Source organism: Lutra lutra, chromosome 16 (assembly GCF_902655055.1).
Source record: "Lutra lutra chromosome 16, mLutLut1.2, whole genome shotgun sequence".
NCBI lineage: Eukaryota > Metazoa > Chordata > Mammalia > Carnivora > Mustelidae > Lutra > Lutra lutra.
In genome coordinates this window covers 23,069,992-23,093,733 of record NC_062293.1, presented here as the reverse complement: position 1 = coordinate 23,093,733, position 23,742 = coordinate 23,069,992, and the positions used below count along the sequence as shown (strand labels likewise).

Genomic DNA, 23,742 nt, shown 5'->3' with positions numbered 1-23,742 from the left:
CGCAGGAAGCGTTCCCGGGCGCGAGGTCTTTGAAGTGTCGCTGAAGCCCTCAGGGCTGTCTTCTCCCCTCCGCCACCCCACCTCCCGCTGAGGGAGTGTGACCTTTGGTCCCTGAGGGCGTCCGCCCCCCTTCAGGAAGGAGGGGTCAGATTGCGTCCCCCTGGCCCACTCCGGTCTTGGGATAAAGCCATCGGGCTGACGCCCCTCATTTCTTCCAGACCCAATTTCAGGGGCTCTAGTCCTTTCGGGGAGCTGTGTGTGAGTGTATGTTCTCTGGTTATGTACGTGCCTAGAGGTCAAGTGTAACTGGGTTGTTTGCGGGCACTTCCGTAAACGTGGGTCTCTAACTGGCGTGGGTCTCTAAGCGTGCCTGCGGGGGGCCGGACCTGGGGTTTATGTCTCTCTGGGAGAGTCAGGTGGTGTGGCTGGATGAGGCTGGGGGTAAGTTTGTGTCTGTGGGTGCCTCGGTGTGCTTTTAAGGGGTCCCAGTCCCTTTGCACGCCCTCCTGAGTCTATAAGCTGGATCGGAAGCTCCCTGAGGGCAGGAATCAATACCTGTTTTGTTCACTGCTCTATCCCAGCGGCTGCGCATAGTAAGCATTCAATAAATATTTGCGTAATGAACAAATGTCTGCATGTGAGAGTGTCTACCGTCCAGAGGGGCCTCTGAAGACAGAGCCCACGAGCGACCACCCAAACAGCACCCCCCAGACACGGAAGGGCGAGCGGCCCACGTAGTTCTCGATCGTTCAGCTCCCCTTCCTCTGATCTCCACCTCTTTGAGTTTCCTCGGAGTTGAAGAGTAGAGAAGACCTGGGCAGAGGGGATGGAGAATTGGAGAACCGGGACCGAGACGGAAGGGCAAGCGGAAGGAGAGCTCAGGAGTAACAACCGAGGGCCACGGAAAGAAAAAGAAAGAGGGAAAATACGCGCGGAGCGAGAGAGCGAAAAGCTCCCTACCAAGCCAGGCTTTGTTCCCTGAACCTAAGACTTTACCCGGCGGCGGGCGGCGGGCGGGCCGGGAGCGAGCGGAGGCGCGCGGCCATGGCTGCCGCGGCCGGGCAGGGGGGCCGGGGGGGCGGCGCGTGAGCGGGCGGCGCGGGGCGGGCGCGGGGCGGGCGGGCGCCCGCGATGTGCCACTCGGCGCCTCCCCCGCCGGGCCCGGGCTGTGAGGCGGCCGGGCGGCCCTGGTAGCTGGGCGCGCGGCGCGGAGGGGGCAAGCCCGGCGCACGGGTCTCATTGTTGGCGGGGGGGGGGGCCCGTCGGGGCATGAGGGCGAGAGCACGGCGGGGGGGGCGGCCAGACAGAGCGAGCGAGGAGGAGGAGGAGGAGGACGCCGAGGAGGAGGAAGGAGGAGGCAAAGAAAAGAAGCGGCGGCGGCGGAGGAGGAGGAGGAGGGAGCGAGGAGGCGCGCGGCCCCCCGCTCCCTCCCTCCCCCCCTGACCCCCGACCCCCGCCGGCCGGCCCCCCGCCCCAGCCCCGGAGGGAGCTCATGGGAGTATGAAGGAGATGGTAGGAGGCTGCTGCGTATGTTCGGACGAGAGGGGCTGGGCCGAGAACCCGCTGGTCTACTGTGATGGGCACGCGTGCAGCGTGGCTGTCCACCAAGGTACGGGGGTGGCCCGCGGGGGGCGGCGGGACCCCGGGGGCGGCGCGCGCGGGGAGCCCCGGGCCGCGCCCTCCGGAGACCTCCCGGGGCTCGGGCGCCCCTCCCCCACCCCACCTGAAGGGAAGGGAGGCGTCGGGGGGGATCCCCCCGCCCGGTCCTGGAGGACCGGGTCAGGCATTGTTTTCTTGCCTATTGTTCCAGTCCCGCGCCCCCCACCCCAAGTTGAGGGAGTTTGGGGACAGACTAGGGGGCAGTGAGTGCACTCTCCGCGCCCCACACGGCCGGTGTCGGGGCTGCTGGGGGAATGTTTACCTGCGAGGTGTCCCCTCCCGCTCGGTTATTTTGGTCCCAGCTCCGGGAGGGAGAGGTCAAGGGGGGGTCATCCCCCCCTCCCGCTTCCGGATACTGGGAGGAGCGGAATTGGGAAGGGAGGAGAAGGGTCCCAGGGGAGAGGGGACTCCTAAAATCCTCCGGGAAGAGCTGCGGATAGGAGAGAGGTTGTGCAGGGGGCCGGGAATCGAGAAGAGGGAGGTTTGGAGTTTCCCCCAACAGCACATGGTTCGGAGTTAACTCCTTGAGGAGTCTTGCCGAGGGCGCAGGCTGGCATCTCCCGCCTGTCTGGCTCAGCCAGCTTCCCCCTAACCCCTTCCTGGGACAACCCTTAATGCTATGGCTGTCCAGGCTTCCCACCGTTCTCCTCTTGGTTACCTGCACTGCACCTGCCCTCCGGCCTTGACTTTTGACCTGTACCTATTATAGTCAGAGGCTTGAGATGAGGTCCCTGGACCCCCTACTTCCCCACCTCTTCCCTGACTGGCCCTTTAAGAAATGCCCCCCCCATAACAACAAAACGTGTTTGACTATAGTAAATGTTGTCCCTCTGGTTTCCTCTATCCCTGATGATGAGGACAGTTTCCAGGCAGGCTTTGGGGAACAGGTCCAGAAAGAGCATAGGGTGGGGGTGGGGGTCTTCTAGAAGTTTAAGGTCAAGTACTCAGACTTCTTATTCTGGTTTGGACTGCTTGGTTGTGTGGTCGAAGGCTGGCCATGTGCTGTTAGGCATTCCTTGTGATCCTGCTGTCTAGTGAGCAACTCCAGACGGGAACAGCCCCCCTCTCCTTTAGAGTCACCCCCTCCCCCGCTTGCTCTGAGAGGAGCCGCTGCTGACAGATTTCCTTGATGATTCTTCCACCCCCAGCTTGCTATGGCATCGTCCAGGTGCCAACGGGACCCTGGTTCTGCCGGAAATGTGAATCTCAGGAGCGAGCAGCCAGGGTGGTGAGTCTGACTCCCTCCCTGGTCCTGTACACCTGAGCATCTCCTCCCAGTTGAACTCGGGGACTCAGAGAGGCGGAGGCTAGGGTGGGACTGTCACACAGGACTTCCTGTTTCCTGCACATCTCTCACCAACCCATCTCTCCCTCAGCTTATCCTTTACTCCTCCCCAACCCCCAGCACTGGGCCTTTTATTTTGTTTGTTGTTTGAACTTTTTATTATGGAAAGTTTTCAAAATGTACAGAAGTAGAGGGAATACTATAATGAACCTCGTGTCCCCATCACTCATCTCTGACAGTTATCACTCATGGCCAACCCAGTTCCTTCCATGCCCCACACATCCCCCATAACTGCTCACTTCATCCTGGGGCCCTGTGAATGTGTTCAGGAGGGGCCCAGCTCAGCAGATCCCCCCATCCCCTCTTGGAAAGCCCCCCCAAAATCCCTGTGCCCCCTTGCATTGGCAGAGGTGTGAGCTGTGCCCACACAAAGACGGGGCATTGAAGAGGACTGATAATGGAGGTGAGGGGGGCCCTGAGCCCAAGAGCTCATCGGTCGAGGTCAGCAGAGCCCCTGAGTGGGAACTGGGAAGGAGGAGTGGACTATTTTGGGGTGGCCGGGGTGGGGCTGGAGGTTGGGTTTTCCTTCCCTTGCTGGCACTAGAATCTGATAGGAAGGCTGTTGCGGGGGGACTGTGTGCTGTGTGGGGCGGTGAGGTGCCAGGGTCTCAGGCCGGCCCCCCACTGCCCCAGGCTGGGCCCACGTGGTGTGTGCCCTCTACATCCCGGAGGTGCAGTTCGCCAACGTGCTCACCATGGAGCCCATCGTGCTGCAGTACGTGCCTCATGACCGCTTCAACAAGGTCAGTGGGCCCAGCCTGGCCTGTACCAGCCCCTGCCCCAACCCCCGCCCCACCCCACCCCCCAGCCAGTGGTCCTGGGGTCCCTCCAGCTCTCTCTCCATCCAGTGTAATTGGAGTCTGTCCAGCCAAAGGGGGACTCAAGAGGTGGGTCAGCGCTTTCCACTGCCAGACACACGCCTGTGCTCTGGAACTTGTGTGGACGACCGGGCCCCATGGCAGTAGTAATGCCAGGTCGTGGACCTGAGCAAGCTTGTCACCTACTCATTCACTGAACATGTTGTATGGAATGCCTACTGTGTGCCAGGCCTGGGCTGAGGTACCAGGCACATGGAGTCACTTATCAAAACAGATGTGTTCCCTGCCCCGTGGAATGCATAGTTTTGTGTGGGAAGACTGTAAATGCCAGTAAACAGGCAAATAAAATAAATGCAGTTTGTGGTCAGTGCTGTGAAGAAAAGAAACAAGGTACAAAAATACAGACTACCTCCTGGGGGCCTGACGTTAGATAAAGTGGTCAAGTAAAGAGACATGTAGGCTGAAGCCAGCCTTGGTGGGGGGCTTCTGGATCCAGGGAGAAGGAACAGCATGAGCAAAGGCCCAGCGGTGGGGGAAGCTGACTGCGAGTAAGGTAGACAGAGTCCTCAGCATTATAGGGCTCACCTTCCAAAGACTACTATCCTACCTTGTAGCTACCAGCATTAATTACAATGAAACACGATTTAAAGTTTAGTTCCTTGGTCACAAGAGCCACATTTCAGGTGTTCAGTAACCCGTGTGGTTTATGGCTACTGTACTGGACAGCACGGTATGGAAAATTTCCATCACCACAGAAGCTTTGATTGGATAGCACTGGCCTAGGATCCTGGGGAGAGGACAGAGCTGAGAAGGCCAAGGGATCCCTCGGGTAGGAGGGAGGAGGGGACGACTGTACCGTGTCCTGCAGACATGCTACATCTGTGAGGAGCAGGGCCGGGAGAGCAAGGCGGCCTCAGGAGCCTGCATGACCTGTAACCGCCACGGATGTCGGCAAGCTTTCCATGTCACCTGGTGAGACCCCTGCCTGTCCCCGCCCCCTTCAGGGTTCCCTGGGATCCCCCGCCAGCTGGCCCTCGGAGTTCTGCCATGGACAGCTGTCTCGTTGGTGGTGATGGCAGCGATTCCCTTGGACGGTCTTGGCCTCCCGCTAGCCACAGTCCGGGAGGGTGGGAAGAAGGTGGCCCGCTCTGGTCTGCGGCCACACGCTTCTCAGGCTGACTCTTTCGCTTAGCGCCCAAATGGCAGGCCTGCTGTGTGAGGAGGAAGTGCTGGAGGTGGACAACGTCAAGTACTGTGGCTATTGCAAATACCACTTCAGCAAAATGGTGAGTCTTGTCCACCAGGCCGTGAGGGGGTCAGTCAGTCCTGCTTTTGAGAGGGCACAGGCTCTGGGCCAGGCTGGAGCCGGGTGCTGGGAGGACAGAGGTGGACGGAGCCCAGGCCCTGCCGTGAGGAGCTTTGCCACTGGATAAGGAATGGGTTGAAGTAGAGCCCATGGGAGGTGAATGAGGGCTGAGTCAGGCGGTCCATTCCAGAAGACAGAGCTCAGACCCTGCCTGTCAGAGTCTGGGAGCCTTCAAGGAAGAGGTGGCATTTAAGTGGAGTAGAAGTGGAAGCCTTAAGAGCCAACATTTGTGGGGATGACTGTGCTCTGGCCTCTGTAAGAAGCTCTTTACGTGTGTCGGTTTATGGTGTCCTCCCCGCAACCCTAAGAACTGGGTGTACTGTATTTTCCATGTTACAGATTAGTAAACGAAGACCCCCTGAGGTCGTATAACTTATCCCACAGCTGGTGGCGGGATTCAGAACACACAGTTTGATCTGAAAGCTCCTTGGGGACATGCCAAGCAAAGACAGAAAGAAAGAAGTCCTAGGTAGAGGGACTGGCATGGGCCAAGTCCTGAGGTGAATAAGAACTTGGGAACAGAACCGGGTGCTGGGGGAGAATGAGGCAGGAGATGACCAGAATACTCAGGCAGGGCCAAAGCAGGGCCGGCTTCTGGCCTAGGCTTCTGGGGTCTCAGGAGAGGCTGGAGGAGGGGTTCTACTCCATGGTTGTGGGGAGACCCACCTGCTATGGAAACTCTGGGACTACCCTGGAGAGGGAGGCTTCACCTGACTGGGGGTGCGGCTTGGACCTCACCCCCCGGGCCACAGGCTCGTAAGCAAGAGGGTAACATGATCAGATTTGTTTTTTAGGAAGATTACCCTGGCAGGCACTGCAAGGCTAGATCCGAAGGGCCGAGGCTGGCGGCTGGGAAACAGCTGCGAGGGGGCGGGGGGTTGCTGGAGGGATAAGGCTGGACTCTTGAACGTTTCTAGGTAGACAGGCCTGCGTGTGGGGGTGGCTGAGAAGGAGGATTTAAGGGTGGGATGGAGCATCCGGGCTCTCAGTGCTTGGGCACCTCGGCCTGCTATGAACAGGGCGGGTACAGTGGGCTTCTGTAGCAGTGCCCTATGTCCTGTTCTGCCCTGGATAGTTCCAGTTCATACCTGTCACCCTGGTGTAATTATTAATAGTTCCCCCTTTTGTTTTCAAACGTGTCCTTGTTTGGATCATAAATTATATGGTCACCTTGATTTCAGGGTTTGATGACAATTTAGGACAAGGTAGGGAGCTCTGTGGGGCTAACGGGAGGGGCCACGTGGGGATGTTCAGGTTTGGCGGCTGTCAGCCCCCCAGGCAGGGTGGTGGTGGCAGCCCTAAGGAGAGAAGGCTGGGCTGGAATCCTCAAGTGCCCACCAGGATTTGGTGGGGCAAGGTGTGAGGGGGACCATGAAGGGGAGAGTCTTGTGCTTGGCAAGGTAGGAGCAGTACCCACCACTGGGGAGCAACTGGCTTGGATGGGGCTTGAAATTAGTCCTTGGATGTGGCAACTGGGAGGCAGTGGGTGACCTCAGAGGGGATACCTGCAAGTCTGGGACAGGTAAAGCTATCAGGCAGGGAGCAGTCCTCAGCAGTGAAGGGAAGGAGGGGGAAGGCCCTGGCTGGGAGGAGAGGCGGAACAAGGATCATTTGTGGTTTTGCTGCCATGCATGTTTACTTCCCTCCACTTAAGGACATCAGGTCCTTTGGGACAGAAGGACCCGCTGTGGGTTTGATGGAGGGGGAGGGCCAGAGGATCAAGAGAGAATAGCTGGAACGAAGTATCTGGAGGGGAGCATGGGGCGGAGTACAGGGGAGCAGGGACTCCTCGGAGGTCTCCCATGTAGCCTCTACCCCAGTGAAGGGCAGAACTGGGCTGTGGCTCAGGCTGCCTGAGATGGGCCAGGAGGCCCTTGTCCTACCTTCAGTGGTTCCTTGCTAGGGCCAAGATGCCTCTAGCTTTTCTGGGCCTCAGTTGCTGAATCTGTGCATTGGATAAGCCAACCCAGGAGGCTCCAGGATTTAAGACTAGAGAATGCCTTCTGCCGGGCAGAGCATCACTGAAGACACAAGGTCCTTTTAGTGACAAGCAGGGTGGGAGGGCCTGGCCCCCCAGGATCATTTGACTTTCAGGAATCCTTTCTGAACCTAGCAAAAGGATGGTTTGGCAGTTCTTCTCTCTTCTTTCCCCAGAAGACATCCCGGCATACCAGCGGGGGAGGCGGAGGAACAGGAGGAGGGGGTACAGGGGGCGGTGGCAGTGGCTTTATTGCTGGCCGGAGAAGCCGGTCAGCCTCTCCATCCACTCAGCAGGAGAAGCACCCTTCCCACCATGAAAGGGGCCAGAAGAAGGTAAGTGCCTTCTCCCTTTCCTTCTCCTGCCCACACCCACACACACAGAACTCTTTCTCTTTTTTTCTTTTCCTTCCTTCCTTCCTTCCTTCCTTCCTTCCTTCCTTTCCTTCATTTCTTTCTTTCTTTCTCTTTTTCTTTCTTCCTTCCTTCCTTCCTTAACATTTTACTTATTTGAGAGAGAACACAAGCAGCAGGGAGAGGGAGAAGCAGGCCCCCCACTGAGCAGGGAGCTGGGGATGCAGGGCTCCATCCCAGGATCCTGGGATCATGACCTGAGCCAAAGGCAGACGCTCAACTGACTGAGCCACCCAGACACCCCAACACAACTCAAGAAACCACCACAAGGTGCCCCTGAGGCCTTGGGTCCTGCCCCCGTCCTTCCTCTGAGACCACTAAGGGCCAGCAGGGGACTGAGGAAGTGACACATGAGGATCAGGGAGGGTAAGATGAGGGTCTGGCTTCCTGGAGCTCTCGGAGATAGGTTCCTCTGAGTCTTCCTCATGACATGACATGACAACATCTCCCAAGCCCTCGACACATAGCCCTGCACATTTGGAGACACCCCCACCGTCTAGCCACGCAGCAACCTAATTGTCTCCGTCCCTCATGCTGTACACCCCTGTGTACCTGGTTCTCAGCCCAGCTCCACACACAGCTCCGCGTCCCAGGTGGACACCCTTGCAGGTGTGGGCTCCTGCATGTGGTACTCTGTGTCCCTGGAGTACTAATGGGACAGGCTATTTTTAGTGAGCCATGTGGAGGAGGGGGAGGGGCTGTTGGCTCCCAGAGCGACCTGCCCAAACCATTCTTGTCCAGCCTAAGTCCCCCAGTCTCTTCACGGGGGTTGGGGGGGAATGCCCACAAAGCCCCTCCCTGAGAGGGGCCTACCCCCTGCATGCTTGCAGCATGTGTAGCCTCACCCAGACTGTCCCTCACAATCCAGACCTGGTCACTTCTCCCTCCCCAGAGTCGAAAGGACAAAGAACGCCTTAAACAGAAGCACAAGAAGCGGCCTGAGTCACCCCCCAGCATCCTCGCCCCGCCTGTGGTCCCCACTGCTGATAAGGTACTGCTGCCCACACCTGGGGGGGAGGTTAAGGCAGGGGAGGGAGGCAAGTCCTGAGGGGTCAGAGTGAGCCAGGAACTCTGGGTACCCCCCAGCAGCTTCAGGTCACTGTGCCTGTGTTCCCTACCCTGCCCTCCACTCCCTGCTTCTACCCTGTGCTCCTCAGCCCCACCAATCACTGACCAACCAGGAGGGTCAGGGTAGGGAGGTGCTGCTGCCCTGCCTGCTGGCTGCCAGATGTTTCCATCTGCCTCTGTCCAGACAGAGAGCCCCGGCACCAGGCTCTTGTCCGCGGGTATAGCACTCAGGCTGGTTCTCCCAAGTTCTGGGGCCCATTGCCCCGGAGATAGGCAGAGAGGACCCTTTAGCTCCCACCTCTGCCCCCCACATAAGGACACTGCCAAGAGCCTGTCTCCCAAGCAAATGCCATGGTGGCATGGGGCAGGCCCACAAACAGCACCCCGAAACCCCCACTCATCCCACCCTTCCCAGGCCTGCTCTGTCAGGCCTGTCTCCAGAAATGGGCAACATCTGGAGGAGCAACCGGCAGGCCCTCCCCGAGGCCAGGGAGCTGCTAATCCAAGCCAGAGTGGGCCCCTGCCTTCCCCTCCTGCCAGCCCGCCTCCCCACCCCCTTGCAGAAGGAGCATGGGGGCCTGGAAAAACTGCTTCTTCCTGTTGCCTTTACCACCCCACTCACCTCCACTGCCTTCAGAGGCAGGCAGAGCTCTGGGCATCATCTTCTCAGGAGGCTCGGGTATCGGGTTTCCGGGGTGATGTTGTGGCAACCATCCCAGTAACCCTCTCCCGGCCTGCTTCCCAGGGCTCACCTGGAAAAGCTTGTCATTCATGCCCTCTGACCTTTCCCTGGGGCCTGCAGGCAGGTGGAAATAGGGCCGGAGATATGGGAGTTCCTAGCGGCCAAGTGTCCCCTTGGACATGTAGGAGACTTCTATCCATCCCCCTCCACCCACCCCTGCCTTTCAGCTACCCCTCCCCCTTGGCCCTTTCCTCCCTTGCTCTCAGAACCACATCTGGCTCCCTTCAGAACTCCAGCTGTTGAAAAGAACAAAGAGGAAGACAGAGACCAGGACTTTGCCCAGGGAAGGGCAGCGCAGGGTGATTCTCATCCCCTGATCCAACCTTCCTCTAGCATTTGTCCGGTTACAGAGTACATGGCCTCCTCCGGGAGGAAGAGTGCTGTCCTTGGTGGTACCACAAAGCCCTCACTCTCTCCCTCACCACATGCCAGGGTCCCTTCTTGAACAGGAAGATGGAAGGGGTCTGTGGGGATTAGCTCATTTCATCCTTAAAATAATCCAGTGAAGTAGGTATTATATTAACCCAGTCTAGTAAACGCAGAAGCCCAGGCACAGAGAGGTTAAGTAACCTACCTTAGAAGTACACAGCTCGTAGGTAGGCGGGGGAGTGGAGATTTGAACACAGGCAATCTGGCCTGAAGGCCCATACTTTCGCACAGGCCACGGTCTTGGCAGTATATTCACAGCGGCTGCCAGCACCTGACTTGGTTGACCCTCCACTCTGTATCTGGCCCTGTTGTGCTCCTCGTGCCATTCCAAAGAGGCCTCGTTGGTCCTCTAAGAACCCTGAAGCTCAGCAAGGCTGAGAGGCCGCACAGCATAGCACAGCCGTGGATGGTAGAGCCCCCCAGGCCGCCCGCCTGCTCTGCCTGACCCCAGAGCCCATGCTGCCCTCTGGGGCTCGCTGGAGGCCTCAGATGTGGGGACTGATATTTCAGGGTGGTGTGGCAACTGTGGACATGGCCTCTGTGAGGACATGGTGCTCTGGATGTAAGAGGACAGAGCAACCAGGTCCACCCCAGGGATTTAGGTGGCCTCGTGGATTAAGGCCTCACAGACTTCCAAGCTGGATTTGGAAGGACGAGAAGTTTCCCAGGAAGAGTAAGGAGAGACTGTCCTGACAGAGGCTTGGCACTGCTGAAGAGCCCAGAGTGGCCAGGGGAAGGGGTTTCAGGTGAAGGAGTGGTGACTGGGGGGCTCAAGGATGGGGCCTGGGCAGTGGTGCCTCTCCCTTGCGCATGTCATGGTCAGCACGTCTGGGCTCCTGGGGCCCACTGAGCGTTTCTTCAGTGGATGACTGAACAGATGGGCACAGTGTACGAGCTCAGGGACTGTTTTCACTCCCCTCTGCCTCAGGTGAAGGACAGACAGACTCCCCTCTCCTCACACCCACCTCCCTGATCTGGGGTCCCCACCCACAGGTCCTTCCCTAAGCAAACTTGGACTCTCCCGTAGTAGACAGCCCCGTTTGCATCTGCCACACGGCCAGGTCAGAGTGAGCCCAGACAGCTGGCCTTGAGCCTTCCCCTCTCCTCCTTCCCTCAGGTCCCCTCCTCAGCTTCCTCGTCCTCCCACCATGAGGCCAGCACTCAGGAGACCTCTGAGAGCAGCAGGGACTCGAAGGGGAAAAAGTCTTCCAGCCATAGCCTGAGTCACAAGGGGAAGAAACTGAGCAGTGGGAAAGGTGTGAGCAGTTTCACCTCGGCCTCCTCCTCCTCCTCCTCCTCCTCCTCTTCCTCCTCCTCTGGGGGGCCCTTCCAGCCTGCAGGTGAGTGTGGGCATCCTGGAGGAAGCTGGGGGCGGGACAGCCTTTGGCCCAGCCAGGGCCTCTGCACACTGCTTTGCATCTCATTTGCTTCTTAAATTGGTTAAAGATGGGGGCTCCCCACCAAGCGAAGCCTCTCCAGCCCCTCCCTCTCAGGCCCCACCCCTCCACTGCCTTGACAGTATTTGCCATCCCCTGCACTTGGGCCTTGAGGGGCCATTGTTAAAGTACCAACACTAATGATAGCTCCTGTAATCTCTACAGTCCGGTGAGGTCAGCTGGGCAGGAGTTCTCTTTCCCCTTTATCACACATGGGAAAGCTGTGTGTGTGGGCGGGGGAGATGCTCATCCCAAGACATAGAGACAGTGGCAGAGCTGGGACAGGAACCCAGTCTTCCCCAGCCCCCCACCAGAGCTCTCTCCAGCTAGTGCAGTTGCGAGGGTGGGGAGGTGGGGGGGTGGGGAGGGTGCAGATCTGGGGCCCAGCTGTAATTCCATTTTCCCCTCTGTGCAGTCTCGTCCCTGCAGAGCTCCCCCGACTTCTCGACGTTCCCCAAGCTGGAGCAGCCAGAGGAGGACAAGTACTCCAAGCCTGCAGCCCCTACCCCTTCAGCACCCCCCTCTCCCTCAGCCCCCGAGCCCCCCAAGGCTGATCTCTTTGAGCAGAAGGTGGTCTTCTCTGGCTTTGGGCCCATCATGCGCTTCTCCACCACCACCTCCAGCTCAGGCCGGGCCCGGGCCCCATCCCCCGGAGACTACAAGTCTCCTCACGTCTCCGGGTCCGGGGCCTCAGCAGGCACCCACAAGCGGATGCCCACACTGAGTGCCGCCCCTGTGCCTGCTGAGGAAACCCCTGAGACAGGCCTGAAGGAGAAGAAGCACAAGGCTAGCAAGAGGAGCCGACATGGACCAGGTCGTCCCAAGGGCAGCCGGAACAAGGAGGGGACTGGGGGCCCAGCTGCCCCCTGCCTGCCCAATGCCCAGCTGGCTGGCTTTACAGCCACTGCTGCCTCACCCTTCTCTGGAGGTTCCCTGGTCAGCTCTGGCCTGGGGGGTCTGGCCTCCCGCACGTTTGGGCCTTCAGGAAGCCTTCCCAGCCTGAGCCTGGAGTCCCCCCTGCTAGGGGCAGGTTAGTGACCCTTGGGCGTCTCAGGCCCCAGCCAGTCTAGTGAGGGAACAGAGGCATAAGCATGCAATCCGAGGGAAATGTGATAGAAACTGCTCCAAAGGACAGAGATAAAGGATGGAAGAACCAGTCGCCTCTAAGACACTCCATGGTACCCATCTTCTGCGGGGTTGTAGTGGGAGAGATTGGAGTAGACTGCCAATAGGACTCACTTATTAGAAAAGCCTGGAATCCTCCTGGCCTGGGCAGGGCAGTCTAATAAGCAGGCATGTCAAACAGATGTCACACACAGGCAAGAGGTGACATCTTTGCAGCTAAGAGGGTTAGACTGATCCAGGGGAGCATTCTCTCTGGGGAGGGGCTGCCCCAGCCACCTGACTGAGGGAGGGTCCTGGGGGGAATGGTAACTGTAAGCATCCCTCTGTGTCCTTCTTGTGCCTGTAGGCATCTACACCAGTAATAAGGACCCCATCTCCCATGGTGGCAGTAGTGGAATGCTGCGTGCTGTCTGCAGCACCCCCCTCTCCTCCAGCCTGCTGGGGCCCCCAGGGACCTCGGCCCTGCCCCGCCTCAGCCGTTCCCCATTCACCAGCACCCTCCCCTCCTCCTCTGCTTCTATCTCCACCACTCAGGTGAGGCCTTACCCCTGGGCTCCTCCATCCCTGGGCAGGTGGGGGACAGACTGCCGGGGATGCCAGCTATCCATGGGAGAGACTGAGAGATTGGGCTTGGTGGCCACCAGAATATCACCCTCTCTCTGGCCCTGTCCTCCCCAGCACACCTGATCCCCCTCTCCCCCTCTATGTATACATGGTTGTGCCCTAGACCCCAGAATAACCACCAGGCTGGACTATCCCTCCTTTCCCTCAGGTGTTTTCTCTGGCTGGCTCTACCTTTAGCCTCCCTTCTGCCCACATCTTTGGAACCCCCATGGGTGCCGTTAACCCCCTCCTCACCCAGGCCGAGAGCAGCCACACAGGTACGTGTCTCTGACCCCATTCCCCTTTCTTCCCAAAGACCTGAGGGGCACCCATCACCTGCATGTCACCCCAGAAAGATGGGAGGGTTTTCTGGCTGCCCCCTCCCTCTGGCCATTTCCCGCCCTGGGGGAAAAAAAATCCACGCATAACAAGCCAGGGTACACTTTCACGTTTAAAAAAAAAAAAAAAAATCGTGGAGAGGACAGGACCGGCAGAATTACTACGGCTCCATCTCACAGAAGAAAAAGGCTTAATGATCTGCTCAAAGCAGTTGAGAACCACGGCTCAAATTCTGGTCCTCACCCCAAGCCCAGTTCTCTGGTCACTTGCATAGTTCCCGGCAGGCCTCTTAGTCCTCAGAATGGGGCCTTTCGGTGCACCAGCTAGGACACCTGCGCTCCGGGTATTTCGGGTATTTCGGAGTTAAGGGGGAGGATCACAGGCGCCCCTCCCCCTCCCTAGAGAGCCAACCCAGCCCCAGAGAGCTGATTGGTGCAGAGACACCACCTGGCCGGTTAGGGGGCGGGCCTAACGCCCCGGCCGCCAGTTCAGGTAAACCTTCTTAAAGGGGCGGAATCCGACTCCAGAGTTAACGACCTGACAGCTCAGGGTGACTATCTTTTCCAAAACCCAAATTGGAATTCTGTGACTCAACAAGGTTTTGCAGTCTAACTCGTGAGTTTATGAGTATGAGAAGTTGCATAGGACTGATTACAAAAGCTGCAGTCAATAAGGGCATGTTGCAGGACCGCCGACACTCCACATTTATTACCTTGTTTGTAATCCTCCTAACAGTCATTTTAGTGAGATTTAGTTTCCAGCCCAAGGTCACATGGCAAGTATCAGATCCATGTTCAACCGAGGACTGTCTAGACCCTGAATCCCTATAACCCTGAATCGGCCAGGAAAGAGACTGGGAGGTGGTTCTGAGAGAAGCCAGGCAGCGGCCGCCCTTCGGCCTAGAGAGAGGGAAATAGACCAGATCCCATGGCTGTGCCTCCCAAGGGGCCAGGTTTCCATGCCCGGGCTCCCAGCGCCTTCCAAGCTAGAACTGCCAGTCTGGGGTTGGGGGAGTTCCTGAGGGAAAGGGATCTGCGATGAGGTCCCAGATCCTGCACCCACTTCCCAGGCGGGGACCGTGAGGCCGACGGCACCCCTTCCCCGCTGATCCCTGCTCCCCTTCTCCTTCCAAGAGCCAGACCTGGAGGACTGCAGCTTCCGGTGTCGGGGGACCTCCCCCCAGGAGAGTCTGTCTTCCATGTGAGGGAGGGGGCGGCGGCTTGGGGGAGGGGCAGGGAGCGGGGCTGGAGGGACGCTAGGGGAGGAGGGGACGGAGAGTCGGGCGCCAGGAGAGGGTGGGGTCCAAGAGGGGACGACTGGAACCCCTAAGGGGGGGGAGGAGGGACACAGGAGTAGGGACGGGAGGTAAGCCTGAGCCCGATTTTTTCTCCCGACCCCAGGTCCCCCATCAGCAGCCTCCCCGCACTCTTTGACCAGACAGCCTCTGCACCCTGTGGAGGTGGCCAGTTAGACCCAGCGGCCCCCGGAACGACTAATATGGAGCAGCTGTTGGAGAAGCAGGGCGACGGCGAGGCCGGTGTCAACAGTGAGGAGGGGTGGGGCCGGGCTGGGAGACGTGCCCCAGGACCCCCAGACTCGGTCACCTTTCTCTCCGAGGTCCCCAAACTTCTTTAAGGTTCCGTCCCTTGGCCTCGCCCCAGCCTCAACTCTTGGCTACCGCAAGCCTTACCTCTAACCTCTGCTAGGCCGGGCTGCTGGACCCTCCACTTGTGCACCCCGCCTTCGGCCTCCGCGGCTTCCTGGCCCTTACATTATTGAGCTCCAACTTCCTCCCGCCTTTGCGCTTCCAGTCAGAGCCTCGACCCCACAGCCTCAGACCCCGCCCCTAGTCCTCACACCTCTGGCTCCCCGGGGTCCCGCCTCTCCCAGCTCACCTGAGTCTCTGGCTAGCAGGCGCCTTCTCTTTTAGGTCAGAGTCTGATTTCCTCCGCCAGGCCCCGCCCTCCAGGCCCCGCCTCCGGTTCTCTCGCCCCGCCCACTGCCCTCGCCCCGCCTCTCCAGGCATGCGGGGCTCAGGCGCTCTCGCCCTATCTCCGCAGTCGTGGAGATGCTGAAGGCCCTGCACGCGCTGCAGAAGGAAAACCAGCGGCTTCAGGAACAGATCCTGAGCCTGACGGCCAAGAAGGAGAGGCTGCAGATTCTCAACGTGCAGCTTTCTGTGCCCTTCCCCGCCCTGCCTGCCGCCCTGCCTGCCGCCAACGGCCCAGTCCCTGGGCCCTATGGCCTGCCTCCCCAAGGTAAGGGGACTGCCGCCCAGTCAGGGAGTGGGAGCCTCTGCCGGGCGGTGCCACGACAGGGCCCCGACTCCAGCCCTTGACCTCCTTCCCTGATCCCCTCCGCAGCCGGCAGCAGCGATTCCTTAAGCACCAGCAAGAGCCCCCCGGGGAAGAACAGTCTTGGCCTGGACAACTCTCTGTCCACGTCTTCTGAGGTGGGCGCCGCGGGGGGGGGGGGGGGGCGGGCAAGGGAGGGGCAGGAAGGGAAGCGCCAGGGCCTCCCTGTCTCATCTCCACCCTGCAGCGATTGGAGGCTGGGCAGTGAAGTGATTGGCTGAGCAATTGGTTGACCGGTTCATTCCTTCTTTTATTAAATGATAATTATAGGTGCCTACTTAATGCCGGGCACTGGCCAAGCAATCAGTGAGCAAAACGGCCTGCTCCTGAAGCTAGACTAGCCATCCGAGAAAATAATCGTTACAAATCAGGGAAAGTGTGGAAGTGGAAATAATTTGAGGTCAGGATAATTTGTGAGGCAGGATGGGGGTGGGATTCTTCTGGAGTTAGGAGGTGGTTAGGGAAGGCCACTTTGAGAAGTGTTTGGGAAGGGTTTATTACACCAAAAGGCACCTAGTAACCCCACTGTGATTGGCGGTGTTACTAGGGAGCAGTCTATTGTTAGGTCGTGGTTACTGTTGAAATCAAACAAGGTGGCTTATACTTGAGCAACAATAATCGTTGCACTGATGAGCATTAATTGCACACTTGCCCTCCGAGATTGTGTCTTGTGCTGACACTTTCAAAGCATCGGTTTGTTTAGTCCTCCAATGAGCTTATGGAATAGGTACCACTATTCCCCCCCCCCATATTATGAGTGAGTAAAGTAAGACCCAGAAGCCAGTGAACTGTGAACACAGAATCTGAACCTGAGCTTTTCCCTCCAGCTGCTTGCTGTTCTCCTGCCTGCAGAGTTACTTAGCCTTTCTAAGAATCAGTGGCTTTACCCAAATTTGGGACTAGGTAGTTAGGGTCAAGCGGCATAGCCTGGGTCTAGTTCACTAGCTGGCCACCACCACCTTTCCTGTTGGTGATTAACAAGGAGTGCGAGGGGTACTGGGCCCCCAGGAAGTGATCTGTAAATGTGATTTATGAAGACCATTTGGATTCTTAGCCTTTATCCCTGGGCCTTGCTTCTCCCTCCTGGGTGGCTCTGCCTGGGTGAGGTGGGGGTGGCCAGGCTCTGTGAAGATGCTGGTGGGTGCTGGGCCGGGGGCCAGAAAGGTCACGCTGGCCCCCTGCCCCTCTGACCCCTCCCTTCCCCCTCCCTCCCCAGGACCCACACTCAGGCTGCCCCAGCCGCAGCAGCTCGTCGCTGTCCTTCCACAGCACGCCCCCACCGCTGCCCCTGCTCCAGCAGAGCCCTGCCACTCTGCCCCTGGCCCTGCCTGGGGCCCCTGCCCCGCTCCCGCCCCAGCCACAGAACGGGCTGGGGCGGGCACCGGGGGCTGCGGGGCTGGGGGCCATGCCTATGGCTGAGGGGCTGTTGGGAGGGCTGGCGGGCAGCGGGGCCCTGCCCCTCAATGGGCTCCTGGGGGGGTTGAATGGGGCTGCCGCCCCCAACCCTGCAGGCTTGAGCCAGGCTGGCGGGGCCCCCGCACTGCAGCTGCCGGGTTGTCTGAACAGGTGAGGGAGAGCTCAGCCTGGGGAAGGGGATGGGGAGGCTGGCTCTGGGAGGGGCTCCCCCCAACATCCACAGTCCCCCCAAAAGGAAGAATGTTCTCCAGTCTTACAGGGTGTAGAATCTAGTCACCTCTTGGCCCCAGGTACTCCATACATGTGAGATGTGAGTGCCCTCTGGGTGTGCTCTCCTGGGACAAAATCCTGTTTCTTTCTTGCACCCCCAGTCTTGATTTCCCTTCTGAGAAAGTTCTTCCATCGAACTTATCTCCTTCCGGGTGGTCTCTGAGCTTGCTCTGTTTCTCCATAGTCCTGCCCTAAAACCGCATAGCCCTCTTTCTCCTCCTGGGACCTAGGGAGTCTGGGAACTTGGGAGGGGCCAGGGTGGGGGAGGAATGTTTCCCGGCCTCTTCCCATGGTCTGTGTCTTGTCCCCCTGCCTCAGCCTCACGGAGCAGCAGAGGCATCTCCTGCAGCAGCAAGAGCAGCAGCTCCAGCAGCTCCAGCAGCTCCTGGCCTCCCCGCAGCTGACTCCGGTAATGCCCTCCCTTCCTGGCAGCTCCAGCTCCTGGGGGGCCAGGGCCCAGCTCAGAAGGGAGGGAGGGCCACCCCAGGCTGGACCCCCCGCAGGACATGTTGGAGAGGGGGAGTGTTGCACGGAGGCGATCAGGGTTGCTCTCAGGCCCAGGCATTGCAGAAGGGATGCTCACCGCCTAGTGAGATGGTCTGGAGGGTGGTGAATCCCCAGTTCCGGGCGTTTCTGATCCCAGCCCCAAGGATCTTCAAGGGGAGCTGCAGGGTCTGTGGCCGAGCAAGTGGACATCCTCTCACCCAGAGCAGCCCCTTTTGGGTCTGCGCTGTATGTTGGGTTCTGTGAAGATTTCCTCTTGGAGAAAAGGAGTTCTACCTTTTTGAAAGGAGGGAATTGAAAAACACAGAAAACATCATCGTCTCCCTAAAAAGAAACACTAGAAACCAATTCAGTTGGTTACCTACAGGGGCCAGATGGGAACAGGGGTAGGAGCAAGATTTCTTAAGGTAAACCTTGAAATCATTTTGTTGGTGTTTGGAACACCAACAATGCCTTGCCCGTTCAAAGCAAAAATAAATGAATCTTAAAAGAAACAAAACAGAAAGAGGGGGAGTTGAATACTATTGACCCAGCCTAGTTGTCTCTCAACTTGGGGTCATATCACCCCTGGGGGCATTTGTGGTTGTCATAGCAACGGAAGAACTGATGCAGCCAGGGGGTGGGGCCAGGGCTGGCAGAGGTCCTCCCTGCATTGGGGCCAGGAGTGCCCTGTCGACCAGGGTTGACTGACACTAAGGGCCACAACCGCTTGCTTGCTTGCTTGCTTGCTTGCTTGCTTGCTTTTTTTAAGATTTTATTTATTTATTTGACACAAAGAGAGAGATCACAAGTAGTCAGGCAGGCCGAGAGAGAGGGGGAAGCAGGCTCCCTGCTGAGCAGAGAGCCTAATGGGGGCTTGATCCCAGGACCCTGAGATCATGACCTAAGCCAAAGGCAGAGGCTTAACCCCCTGAGCCAACCAGGTGCCCCTTTCTTATCCACATGGGGAGACTGAGGCCCCGAGTGGGGAATTGGAGACAGGACCTTGACTGTCGCCCAGGCCTCTTCCATCAGGGCTCCAGTGAGATGGGCTGGGGCCCTGGGCGGAGCAGGGCATGCTGGCTGTGGGGACCACTGGCCCCTGAGCCGTCTGGCCCCCTTGCAGGAACACCAGACCGTTGTCTACCAGATGATCCAGCAGATCCAGCAGAAGCGGGAGCTGCAGAGGCTGCAGATGGCCGGGGGCTCCCAGCTGCCCATGGCCAGTCTGCTGGCAGGAAGCTCCACCCCGCTGCTGTCCGCGGGCACCCCTGGCCTGCTGCCCGCAGCATCCGCCCCCCCGCTGCTGCCCGCCGGGGCCCTGGTGGCTCCCTCACTGGGCAACACGAGTCTCATGGCCGCAGCGGCGGCTGCTGCAGCAGTAGCAGCAGCAGGCGGACCTCCAGTCCTCACGGCCCAGACCAACCCCTTCCTCAGCCTGGCGGGGGCGGACAGCAGTGGCCCCAAAGGAGGGGTGAGTAGCCCCCCGACCTCGGCTGTCCGGTCCGCCTTCTCTTCCAGGTTGGGTGGGGAGGGGAGCATCCTAAGGAGGAAGGAACCAACCCTGAGGTCAGCCAGGCACCCTACCCCAGGCCCCGGGGGCCTCTGCTTGCTCTGCCAGAGATAAACTTCCAGTGTGGGCTAACAGCAAAAGGACCAGTTCGAAAACAGTGCTCCTCTGGGAAGACCAGTTAGAGAAGTCTGTTTCCTCTCTGAGTGGTCCAGTTAGAAGAAGCTGATGCTCTGGGTGGGCCTTTTGGGGAAAGCCCCACCCCCCACTTCCTCTGAGGGCATATAGTCGTTGCCCAGGGAGCCGACCTTCTCAGCTTGCACAGGGCACCTTGCCCTCACCGCCCACCCCCAACACACACACACACACACAGCCCAAGACCCCAGGGCAGGGGCTTCAGCAGGGCTCCCTCGCTGTACCCTGCAGCAGCAGCCTTGCCCCTGGCGGCTGACCTCAACCGGGTATTAGAACCAGACATCTCCTAAAGCCCCAGCCTCCCTCCCTCTCTTTCCAGACCGCTGACAAAGGAACCTCAGCCAACCAGGAAAAAGGCTAAATCCACCCAGCCCCTCCTGACCCCCAAATGGAGGGGGCAGATCTTGGCCTGAGGGGTCCTACCTTAGCCTGGAGCGGGCACCGCACCCAGACACTGGAGAGCCCCAGCTCAGAGCTCGTGCTGAGGCCTGGGGAGTGTGGGGGTGCTCCCGGTGCCAAGGACTGAGCCGGAGAGGGATGCCCCCACCACTGGCCCCCTCTCCCTCCCCCCAGCCCCTTTGTGAGGGGCTCAGGGAGGACAGGCTCCAAGCCCACCTAGGAGCCCCCACTCTCAGCAATGTTTTGAGGTCCTCCAAGAGCCACATGGGCCATGGCATAAGTGGGGGTTTGGTTGGACCCCCCACATAAAATGGATCAGCACTTGAGTGGGGAGAAGTGGGGGGACAGGCCCTGGGCGGAAATCCCTTACAAAAGAAAGGGCGGCCCTGCTTTACCTGCAGTTTCTCCCCGGCTTGGGCAGAGGGTGGAAGAGATCTCTTGGACTGTCTCTCCCCGCTCCCCTGCCCCTGCCCCCCAAGCGAGGGTTACCGGCTGAGCTTGTGAACGCCCGCAGATGAGGGAGCTGAGGAAGGGGCAGGATGGCACCAAACTCAGCCCATGCTTCCCCACCTCTCGGGAGCCACCCCCTGCCCCCCCTCCCCTGCCCCGCGACGGGATCGGGGAGGGCAGGGGGGCATGGCCCAGCCCCCTTGGTGCCCTCCCCCTTGTTTGCACTATTGTATTTAGGAGTGCGGAGGGTGGGAAGATGGAGCTGCCTGACTCAGAGAGCGTGTGTGCCTGTGCGCGTGTGCATGTGTGTCTGTGCGTGTGTCTGTCTGTCTGTCTGTCTGACTCCCCCTGGACCTGGGGCAGCCGAGGGCAGGGATGTGAGCAGTGCTCAGATGAGGCAGCACCAGAAGGGGGGCTCCCAGCTTTTGTTTGCACCCTCCCCACCTCACCAACTTTGGTCCCTTTCTGGGCTGTGAATGGTTAGCAAAAACCAGAACAGTACTCCAGTATTGGAGGGTAACTGGGGGCTGGGGGCTTTGAATCAGGGTAATGTCCTGCCTTCCCTCCCCCAGACCTCCACATGGTTTCACTGCCCCCTCAGAGCTCCCCTTCTCCCACTGATCGTTGGCCCTGCTTCCCTGGCCCAGGGGGAGTCCCAGGGATCTGGGGGGCAAGGGGCAAAGGGGGGGGTGAAATGCCACTTCCTTTGGTGAAAACCTCCCTCCCAGAATTAGCCAGCCTGCTTCCCCGCACCCCACCCCTACCCCCCACCAACCAGGGGAGCCCTCAGCTGACCTGACAACTGTCCCTTCACCCACCAGCTATTTCCCCGGGGTGGAGGGGACAACTCTCACCTTAAAGAGCCCCCACCTGCCCAGAGCCTTTGATGGCAAAGGCGGAAGGGCGGGCAGGGCAGCCAGGAGAGGGGCGAGGGTGAAGCCTGTTTCAGTTGCACTGGGGTTGGAGCCAGGAGAAGGCGTTGCCAGCTTTCCCTGATGCTCGTGTCTCGTCAGTCTTTGCATGTGTGGATTTTTTGTGTGTGTTTCTGTTTGGGTTTTTGTTATTGTTGGTTTTTTTTTTTTTAAATAAAGAAAAGAAGATGTGTATATTTTTGGCAATGACAGAAACGTAGTGCAGATATATTTTTGCCTGTGCTGCTCAACTGGTTTTTTTCTGATACTGAAAATAATATTAATATTCCTGTTGATAAGACTTTGTAAGATGTTAGGGAGCTGATAAAGGAGGGGGTGGGCGGGAATCTTTCCGAGGCAATTTCTTAGGCACTTGCAAGGGCTTGGGGGTGGGGGGAAGGCAGTTGTGATGACCTCAGAAATACTCACTTTTTATTAATGCTAAATATCAATTAGAAATGGTAGGACTCAGCATCTTACTCATCTTCATCTATTAAGCTAATTCCCTGCCCCCAAACCACTGAAAAAAATTACCGTCAGAGGTTCTTAGAAGAGTCGCTCATTCACACTCACACCCTTGCCCAAGGCTGGCCCATTAAGAGCCGAAATCAACGTCTGTTTTGGATGCTGAGGGAAGCCGGTCTGCTCAGAGGCTGCTGTGGCAGAGAGAGAGAGATCCATAGGATTTAGTGCACTGGAACCAAGACCTCCCCCCTCCTTCCCTCCCAGCACCCCAGAGCCTGGGGTTCTCATCTCCAAGAGCCTATGTTTTTCCAGCTTTCCCCAGGCTGGGGTGCAGGCAGGTGAGGTTCGAAGAAGGGACCCAGGCTGGGTATGGGTTGCTGCTGTCCCTCAGTTGGGGCGGGGGGTGGGGCATGAGTGAGGCTGTGCATTTCCTTCTTCAGAGGGAGCTTTATAATAGGAAAGTTCTAGAGATCTTCAGGATCCCAGTGCAGGGGGAATGGCATTACCGACCTCACCCTCCTTTCCCAGCCCTTGTCCCTTTTTCCAGGATGAATTTGGATGAGGAGTGGGAAGAGACACAGATTCGTAGATCTCTCTCTGCCTAGCAGAGAGAAGGGATGTGGTTTGCAGGGCGGAAATGGAGTCTGAAAATGCATGAGAGGAGCTTCGTGTGTCATCACACTCAGCGTGGAGGTGTGAGGGCTGTGTGTGCAGAACCCTCGTCCAGCTTTGAGGTCACGACTGGTGCATGAGTGTCAGAGCTGGAAGGGACCTATCTTTAGGGATGGTTGGAGCCAGTTGCTTGCTTCACAGGTGATAGCTCCAAGCCTAGGAGGGGCAGGGGCTCGGGGCAGAGCCAGGACCAGCCCTCAGGACCCTGGCCTCCTGGTCCTGGGCTCTCTTGCCCCCCACTGCGGCACCTCCATGTGGCTGTCTTGTCTGTCCCTGTGTGTGTGAGTGCTGGGCTGGGCCCCGGGGTGGGAGGGCATCTATGTAGCACTGATTGTCTTAGCTCAGAGCTGATGGATCCTCTCCATAGACAATGACACTTTAAAGATTGCTTTTTTTTTTTTTTTTTTTTTAAGTTTTTCCTGTTTGTTTGTGTGTCTTTCCCCTCAGGCTCCTGGGTCTACCGCTGCCCTAACCTTGAGGTCCCCACCCATTCTTTTAGTGAGTTTTAGGGACGCGCTCCAGGGAAGGACCTCGGCAAGTGAGGGGAGCCAGAGCCAGGGACCAGCTCTGAGAAAGGGAAACCTCCACATTTCCCTTTCCCTGAACTGGAAATGCAGACAAGCTTTTCAAAGGCACAGGCTCCCCTTGCCAACGTCCAGCATCTTCCTTGGGGTGTGGTGGGCCAAAGTTAGGAGTAGGCAGCTTGCTCCCAATTCTCCCTTATCTTAATTTCTTTTTCTTGGGGAGAGATGCCCAGAGGGATTAAGGTCATTTCAGTGGGGAATGTGGAGGCAGTGGGATGCAATTCCCTGGCTCCTTCTGGTCACGTCAATCCGGATTCAAAGTGTGTCTAGTTCTTGACCGCTTTGACTTGATCTACTGAAAAGTTGGGGACTGAGGGGTGCCTTCATTGCCCTCTGTTCACTTCCTCCAGCCCAACTTGGGACTCAGGTGGCAGGACTGGAGACCCAAACCCGGACTCCCAGCCCCAGTCTCCCCCCTATCCATCCCAGCCTGTCTCAATGTAGCAGACCCTTCCTTAGGGGAGCAGGGAGGGGAAGCCAGAGTTTGCAAACCCAGGGGCTCCTTTTACATTCTTTCTAGAACCTCCTTTATATCCTCAGCCCAAAAGGCAATGCCCCCCTCCTTTCACGTCCAAGCCTGGAATTGTGCATAACCCTGATCTTGTATCTTTGTATAACGGATGTTATTTGTACGAAGGGCAGTTCGTAAACAGCACTTGTTCTTTTAATAAAAGAATGTTTTACAAAAAAAAAAAAAAAAATCCAAAGTGCC

General features: G+C 58.3%; 1 protein-coding gene across 4 annotated transcripts; it reads left to right on the top strand.

Annotated features, from left to right (window-relative positions):
- The first annotated feature begins 1,090 nt into the window (after positions 1-1,090).
- On the top strand, positions 1,091-23,731 carry MLLT6 (MLLT6, PHD finger containing). 4 transcript variants are annotated; one of them, XM_047706657.1, is made up of 20 exons: positions 1,091-1,609; positions 2,808-2,887; positions 3,353-3,407; positions 3,638-3,747; positions 4,691-4,794; positions 5,015-5,108; positions 7,346-7,501; positions 8,472-8,570; positions 10,936-11,158; positions 11,670-12,284; positions 12,726-12,913; positions 13,152-13,260; positions 14,455-14,521; positions 14,722-14,867; positions 15,382-15,579; positions 15,685-15,773; positions 16,892-17,241; positions 17,680-17,770; positions 18,971-19,318; positions 19,869-23,731. In XM_047706657.1, exons 1-20 carry the CDS (start codon positions 1,501-1,503, stop codon positions 19,908-19,910), a joined length of 3,273 nt encoding a protein of 1,090 aa, XP_047562613.1. In that variant the 5' UTR covers positions 1,091-1,500; the 3' UTR covers positions 19,911-23,731. The 4 variants fall into 4 exon arrangements, with proteins under 4 accessions (XP_047562613.1, XP_047562614.1, XP_047562615.1 ...); XM_047706658.1 differs by having other exon boundaries at positions 7,343-7,501; positions 10,936-11,074; XM_047706656.1 differs by having other exon boundaries at positions 1,092-1,609; positions 7,343-7,501.
- The last annotated feature ends 11 nt before the right edge of the window (positions 23,732-23,742 follow it).